General features: G+C 53.6%; 1 protein-coding gene across 1 annotated transcript in view; it reads left to right on the top strand.

Moving 5' to 3' along the window:
- The first annotated feature begins 3,557 nt into the window (after positions 1-3,557).
- Positions 3,558-8,106, top strand: part of LOC123521960 (ubiquinol-cytochrome-c reductase complex assembly factor 2) — an 11,469-nt gene continuing 6,920 nt past the window's right edge. The window contains exon 1 of the mRNA XM_045292527.1: positions 3,558-3,587. Coding sequence (XP_045148462.1) covers positions 3,573-3,587 — 15 coding nt within the window. The 5' untranslated portion in view covers positions 3,558-3,572. The remainder of the gene's footprint in view (positions 3,588-8,106) is intronic.

Genomic DNA, 8,106 nt, shown 5'->3' with positions numbered 1-8,106 from the left:
TTTTTCTTCAGATCTTTCTGTTTGAGAAAGTCCAAGTGTGCCTTCCCTTTTGCTTTTCTAACTCTAGATCTTTGCACGTTTCAGTATATAATGCTTTAATTACCTTGTTTTCTTGAGCGTCTTTGAAATCGTCCTCTAGTCAGCTCTATACTTTATCATTTCTTCCATTTGTTTCAGCTACTTTGTATTCACAAGCAAGCCTCAGAATCTCTTCTAGCATCCATTTTGGTTGCACACACACACACACACACACACACACACACACTCCTTTTTAATGTCTTCCTCATGTGTGATGTCCTTTATGTCATCCCACACCTTGTCTGAACTTTGTTCGTTGGTGTTCAGTGCATCAACTCTATTCTTGAGATGGCTCAGGTGGGATATGTGCAAGGTCGTTTGACTCTCCGGGACTTGTTTTAATGTTCTCCAGCTTCAACGTGAGCATTCTTTGACATCTGGAGGTCTGTTCTCTAGCCAGCCCTTGGCCTTCCTCTGACTGATGAGGGAGTTCGCCACGGTCTCTTCACACAGTTAGAGTCGATCCAGGGAGGTCACAAGTGTGATGCGCTGAAAGCGGCACTGGCCGTGAAGAGTCATTGGTCTCGCAGTCGTGCGTGCATGTCGTTTCTGTTGCCAAGCCCGCGTCTTCCATCCACGGTTGGGTCTTTCCATCTTTTCATCCCCATCGCCAGTGACTACCAGTGTGTCCTGATGGCTTGCGTGGTCAATTCAGACCAAAGACATTGATAAAAATGTTCCCTTTCTTTACCATTGGCTTTGCCTGTGTGTGGGGGACCAGCCTCCCCACAATCGAGAGGGTCTAAGGGGCGGTTATGTAGCTGAGGGTGAATTAAAGAGACACAGACAAGAGAAAGCATTGCAAGGGCTCTTACTCGTGACTTCAGCAGCCAGGCCCTAGCAGAGAGAGAGCACGTAATGGACTCACGGGGTTATGTAATCTCAAGCATGCAGGCCAACCTAAGCGCCTACATCACATGGAGGGGCTGTTCAATGGGCATACACGTAACAGGAGGGGGACGAGCTAGGGGTGTGCATGCAATAGGAAGGGGAGGCACTAGGGCACACATGTGACAGGAAGGCACAAATGTAACAAGATGGACAGGCTCTAGAGTCAAAATGGCAGCCTGACCTTGGTCTCTGAGTTGGCTTGACCATAGGTGTCTTTGAGCCCTTCTCCAGGGGAGCCCTCTATGATCCTTACCAGAAGGGACGGGGTCCTACGTATGTGGGACAGACAATAGTCTGATTGCCTTAGATGCTGACAACCTTCAAGCCGATGACCTCCAAGTATAGTCAGTGACCATGTGCTTGCTGACAGCACCTGAAATTTGGCATTATTATTGGGGGGTGGGGGGCGGTCATTGAGAGGAATAACTTTTACTTAGGAGAATGTGAGTGGGACGCATCTCCAGCCCACGAACGTGAAGGTTTCTAAACTCCACAGGAGCCTTGGCCTCCCAGACTCCTATGAATGTTGGGTTTGCCCGCATACGCTCTCTTCCCGGTTCTCAGTTTCCCACACTGCAGTTGGTTCATAACTTGAACAAAGGTCCTAATCAGCGATCTCCCTTGGAGAGGTGTGCGTAGTCTCCTGCCACTGGTACCTTGTACTTCAGGGTCGAGTCTGGCAAGCTCTTTTGGACATGCATGCAGTGCCATTCCTGGAACAATAGACCCTATGACTGTCTGACTCAAATGACCAGTGCCAGTTCTTTTCTGCTCACTAACAATGCCTAGAAGATCCCCTTCATTTTTGATTACTCCCAGTTTTCCTAGACTAGTTTCATACTTCATGCATTCCAAATTCCGGTTATTAATGGCTGTTTGCAACTGTTTGCATTTTTAGTTGTGCTATAGCAGCAAATGAAAGTGTGCTCTGCCTTGCTCTGTCCACATCATTAAAGCCTACTTTTGTTTGGGGGAGTTAGCTCCTTCCCAATAGCGTTTTGGGGTTCAACCGGAGGGGCTGAACTCTCAGTACTATGTACAACAGTGTTCCCCTGCTCTTCTTGGGTTTTCAGTGGCCAGGGCTTTTTTGTTTTGGTTTTTTCAGAAGTGACTATGAAGTGCTTCGTAGTCTGCTTTAGTCCACCATGGACGGGCGACCCTGCTGGTGTTTGAGATTCTGCTAGCACAGCTTCCAGCACCACTGTAACCCCCCAGCCACCCCAGGTGGACAATCTGACAGTTGAACAGCGGGGCAGGATTGTAGGATGCGTGTAAAGTAGCCAGCACCACAGCTAGGGCCGGGCAAATGCTCGGCCAACAGGTGGGACTGTTTTTAAAACAAGGAAACCAACTTTGCAAGCTGCAACAACGAAAAGGACTAGAATCTGAGTTGTCTTCTTTGGGGGAAGTACCGGAGCAGGAGGGGGTAAAGGATTCTTGGTAGACTTGTAGATTAGACACTGGACTCTGAACCACAGGGTCGGCAGTTCAAACCCACCAGCCACTTTGACGGAAAAAAGATGAGGCTGTCTTCTCCCATGAAGATGTACTTGCAGCTCGGAACCTCTGTGTAGGGCCACTGTGAGTGGGAGTGGACTCGACGGCAGTGGGCTGGCTTGGGTGGGAGGGAGGGGTGTATGGAGGCAGCTTTAAGGTGGCTGAGGCGCTGTGTGTTTGGGACAGCACACAGGGACCAAAGTAGTTGAGATGGGAAATGGAGTGATGGGAGCCGAGGTTTCCGTTGGTGCAGAAGAGATGCTATTCCCGTTGGGGATGGTGTTGATAGGGTGGGACAGTTGTGCGCCAGGCTTGACTGGCCTTGTTACTAGCAGTGTGCCACCCTCTGTCCCCCAAGTCTGATAGTCGGGTCACCATAGCACTCCGGGAACAAGTGCCACAGTGACCAAGCGTATTGGTGTCTACATAGCTAATGAAAGGCTCCGTAAATGTCTGAGTGAACAGATACACGAGCGATGGGCTATGGCTCACAAGACGGTTGTTTGAATGGAGGGGCAGATGTGGCAGAACTGGATGGAGGGACTTACTCCAGGTCTGGAGCAGTGAGAGTGCATTTGAGGGCCGACTGGCTGTGGGGGGAGTTGCAGGAACAACAGAAAGGGCACTTAAGCCTGTTGTCGCCTCCCAGGAGCTTTCAGCTGGGCAGGCGCATAGCGTGCTCTCTTCCTACAAAGTTCAAGTTCAAGCCCAGCTGGCTGAGAGAACAGCGGAGGCTGGGCCCCAGCTGGCAAGCACACGCCCTGGGGTGGTGAGAACGCCTTTGTCACACTCACCCAGTTGAGGGTGAGTGAAAGAGGGGTCCAAAGGGGAGGGGAGAGAGTTCTCGTTGGAGTCGACATCCTTCGTCCGCCATCACCGAGTGAGGTAGTTCCAGGCTCCATTGTGGGCCCACTCAGGTGTGAGTCATAGTCGCAGAGGCAAGTCACGGAGCTCGCTCTTACCGGCTGCGTCGCAGCTGATGAATGCTTTCTTGGTGGCAGGAGCCTGTGCATCCTGGTGCAGCAGGCCCATCGCCCAGGACCCCTGACACGCGCCCTCATCCTGATGTCACCTGAGCGTGCGCCTGGGCAGCAGCCCCCGCTGAAATGGAAGATGGCCCTGTGAGTCACTCCCAGCCCCAGCACTTCCACGAGGATGAGGGGAGAAAGGTGGTTTGTGGTAGGCTCCTGGCTAAGCAGGAGCTAGGGCTAGGCTGCTTTCTGGAAGACAGGCTGGCATGGGAGGCACTTCCCCTTGCATTCTTTTTGTTCCTTTCCCAGGGAAAGACAGGCAGCCCACCCTCAGCCTCCTGGCTTCCTGCATTCATCCGAACCAGCCTCACGGCATGGTTCGGTGTTTGTGAGCTCATCAGTCTAATCCTTAGAGGTCTCAGGGTCTCAAGCTCACTCATGGCAACCACGTAGGACAGAGTAGAACTGCCTCTGCAGGTCTCCAAGGGAGGCTATCAGTCTTTACAGGAGCACAAAGCCTCTCCTTTCTCCCACAGTGCAGTTGGTGGCTTTGAACTGCTGCCTTTGTGGTAGCACCTCAGCGCATGGCCTGCTACGTCACCATGGTGAGGTGGCTGTTACTATTTCCATTTTATGGACAAGGAATCAAAATAAGGAAAATAAGCAGAGGGAGGGCAGATCCAGCACCTTGGCCTCAGCGCTGCCCTTCCTCCAGAGCGAGCTGCTTGTTCGGACAGTCCCTTGTTCCACACACATTGAGCCTCTGTTTCTTCCCGCTCCCTGTTCAACCCTGTCTTCGGGCTATGGACAGTCAGTCTCTGGGTGCTCACCTGCCTGCTGCCCCAGCCCTCCTGCCAGGACTTCCTGGGGTAGCGGGGAGAAGGTGGCTGTCAGGTGGGTTACCAGAGCAGAAAGCTCGCGGGGTCAGGAGGAGGCCAATGAGTTGTTCAGACTTGATGGCAGAACACAGAAACCACCGCCGCGCTCGACCCTACCTCACATCGTCTTTGGGGAGTCTTCCTGTTCCCCCTGCACCCACCACGAGGGGAGGACGCAGGAACACGCCACACTGCTCCCACGCCACGTCCTTCGTCCTTCGGTAGGCCCTTCTCAAGGTGAGTGTGGAGGGTTGGCCCTTTGAAGACAGTCATAGTCTTCCCTGCAGCGCCCAGGGCTGAATCACAGAGGCTCCCAGCCTGGGAGAAGGTGGGATTGTTGGCTTCACTGCAGGCAAAGGAGCAGATCCTTTGAGTGAGTTCATTAGGGGCTGACTTTGCACCAGCACCCGCTCTTAGCGTGGGTGCAGCTCAGAGGAAGGTGCCTGGAGAGACGCCGTCACCCACAGGCAGCTCTTGTGCTCCATTGTGTCCAGCTGTACATAAGAGTGGGCCTGTTTGAAACACTTGAACTTGGCCTTGGGTTCACAGCCATGTAAATGAGCTTCTCTGAGGAGAATGTAAAGGTTTTACATAATCTTGTTTTGGCCCCTGGCGTTCTTTGAGGTGACAAGGAGCTCCCCAGCTGTCTGGCCCATGCTGGCAGCGGAGAAGACACCTCAGTGTGGTTACCCCCAACCCTGACAGGTGAACTTGATGCTGACGCTCCCGCTCTCCTTTTCTCCCTGCTGTGAGGCTGGTGGAGAGCATGCTGGGGTGGGGTGGGGTTTTGTGACACTGTGGGTGAGGTGTTGGACTGCTGACCGCAGGATGTGCGGCTACCAAGCAGTGAGGCCTGGTGCTGCAGGAGAAAGGCTCACAGAGTCAGAATGGACCCCATGGCCAGGGTTTGGGGTGGGCTTTGAGCCGGAATGACATGCCCTTGGCAGGTTTCCCCATCTAGGGACCCCTCCTGGAAGGAGTCATTCAAAGGTCCTTCCCTTTCCCTTTGACAGCTGCATGAGGCCTTCAGTGCCCTCTGACCTTTGTCCCCGCCTGCTCCCAAGCTTGCCCATCACCACCTCAACGACAAACCCCAGCTTCAGGGACGCTGTCAGCTCATTGCCTCCCAGACTGGCCAATCGCTAACCTTTGAGAATGGCGTGTAAATTCTGGGCCACCACTATCACACACACAGCCCAGTCTCACAGCTTACCAAAAACTTGGTGTCTTGCTAGGCCCTTGAAGCCCTCCCTGGGCTCAGCTTAAGATCCCTGCCTGCCCGGAACACCCTTACCCTGTGCCTTGTTCATGCCTCCTTCTCCCAGACACCCCTCAGATATCCACACCACCCATCCCAAGGTCCAGCTCTGAAGGCCATGCGGGGACTCTGGCTTTCCCACGCTCTGGGACGCACTTGGTGAATTGCCACTGCCTTGGGACTGGGCTCCACCCGGTGACCCGATGTGCTCCCGCCTTTGGGCCCCTGCCGCAGCCTGCCCGCCCTTCCAAGACTGCAGCGGGATTGCAGGCAGCCTGTGGCATGTGTACGTTGTTGGTGCAGCTTGCCCGTCTCCTCAGCCTGATGCCTGATTGCCAGTTTTGTTCCTGCCAGGACCAGGACTGGGGTCTTCCTCTTTACCTCCCCCACAACCGCTCTCTACTTAGTAGGTGCTCAAGAAAGATATTTTCAATTGAATTGAAGGGAACAGGTCCCCGTAACAATGTGAACTCATTTCATAAGTTCATTACCAAGTCATGAAAACCTTTTTTCATAGATCCTCCTGGACCGAATCCAGCTCTACCTTAATTAGCAAAGCAATTTGCGACACCCTTTCCCAAAAGTGCTTATGCGTCCCTTTGTGTGACTAGAATAGGGGCCGCTGTACCAATTGCTGTCACCACCCAAAATTCAATTTTGAAAATCGAAATCAGTGCCTGCGGCACTGATGTAGCTCTGTATGTATAAAAGTTTAATATGGTAAAGAGAAATTTACTGACGACTGAGCAGGGGAAATGCAAAAGGAGCAAAAATAGAGCTATAAAGGACACTTTGTCAGTTGAGCATCTATTTTATTCACATTTAGGGAGCAGTGCTGAATTTTTCATAATGTCCCTGCTGCTGCCTTTTTCAAACCCAGCACTGCTATTAGTCCTAAAATGTCCGTAATCTCATTAGGTGTGAATACAAAATCAGGTAATTTAAAGCTTGTGTATAGGAACATTTCTAAAACCACACGGTGCATTTCATCAGAGAAACTATATTTCAAAACGCAGGCGCGTTTGTGCGAGTGTGTGGATGCATGTGTTGGGGGTGGGGTGGGGGAGGGCAGGAGGCATGAAGCCGGGCTTCTGGGATTGGACAGGTAGTGCCGCCGAAGCCCTGGTAAGTAGTAGGCAAGACTTCATCCCTGAGGTGCCATGGAGTTGGCCCCCAACGCGGGACAGAATGCCGAGTCAGTGTCACTGTGGTCATCCATACGGGTTTCAGTGGCTGCTCGATCAGCAGGCCTGTCTTCCTATGTGTGGGAGTCTGGAAGCACCGTCCACACTTACTACGCAGCCTGCACTGACAGCAGGGGGCTGTATCTGCGGTGCACCGGCTAGGAGGGAGCATGGCTCCTGCCACTGCCCTTGGAGTGCCACTGAGAACCCAGAGTTGGTCCTGACTCCGCCTTTCCGCAGGCGGTAAGAGTTGGCAGACCTCACCCCTACTCCTCCACTAAGCCGCCTCATAGACAGCTTCCTGACTCCGTGGACAGTTGGATGACAGGTCCAGTTTTAGGACTCACGGGTGACTGGTTCCTTCTTAGATTATTAATTGAGTTCCAGGCATTGTGTAAAATATCCCAGAGACTGTCTCTCTGATACGCGGGGGTTTTAAGCGGTTGAAGGAGCCCAGCGGGGCTCGGTGTTCTGTACTTGGGCCCTGTGGCCACTCAGACCAGATGTGCTCTGCAGGCGGGAGCCTGCCTCTCTGACTGAAGATGAATGTGTCCTCCACATCTGCTTACGGAAGCTGAGCAGACCTCTGGCCGATGCCCGTTAGAGAAGCCGAGCGGGACTTTGGTCGGCAGGGAGGAGCTGGGGGCCGGATAGCAATCTTGGTGGTCTGACTGCTGGGTGGCGAGCCCCAGAGGTGGACGCCTGGAAAGAAGCATTGGGGGTGTGCACACAAGAATCTCTTTTCCTCAGAGCCGGACTGGAAAGAAAGGAGAGAAGCGGGGAATGGGGATGTAGGTGACTGGCCAATGGTCCTGGGTGTGGTAGAGGCCTGCTCGCCCTCCACCTAGCCTTGTGCTTCCACTGAGGGCGGTGTGCACCCTGCTCACTGACCCCTGAGAGCCATGGACGTCAGCGCTGCTCCACTGATAATACCTCGCCACCATCCCCTGGGCATGTGCTTAGGCTGCTCCTTGGGCCTGGGGTACCTGCCCACTTCCTCCTTGGCAACTCTCCGTCCACAGTTCTGCCCCCAGGAACCCTCGGCCCAGTGGCTGTGACCTGACCTCTGCTTCTCCCCCCTTTTGTGTATGAGCTGCAGCGAGCGCTAGGCCCGTGGGTCCCACATGACTGTTACACACTGAGACGAACCGGGCAGGCGTGTGGGTCCCACATGACTGTTACACACTGAGACGAACCGGGCAGGCGTGTGGGTCCCACATGACTGTTACACACTGAGACGAACCGGGCAGGTGTGTGGGTCCCACATGACTGTTACACACTGAGACGAACCGGGCAGGCGTGTGGGTCCCACATGACTATTACACACTAAGACGAACTGGGCAGGCCCG

The sequence above is a fragment of the Echinops telfairi genome, unplaced genomic scaffold (assembly GCF_000313985.2).
Source record: "Echinops telfairi isolate 266 unplaced genomic scaffold, ASM31398v2 ScPeMD7_655;HRSCAF=1070, whole genome shotgun sequence".
Taxonomy (NCBI): domain Eukaryota; kingdom Metazoa; phylum Chordata; class Mammalia; order Afrosoricida; family Tenrecidae; genus Echinops; species Echinops telfairi.
The sequence above is the reverse complement of the archived record's forward strand: the minus strand, read 5'-3'. Positions and strand labels throughout refer to the sequence as shown.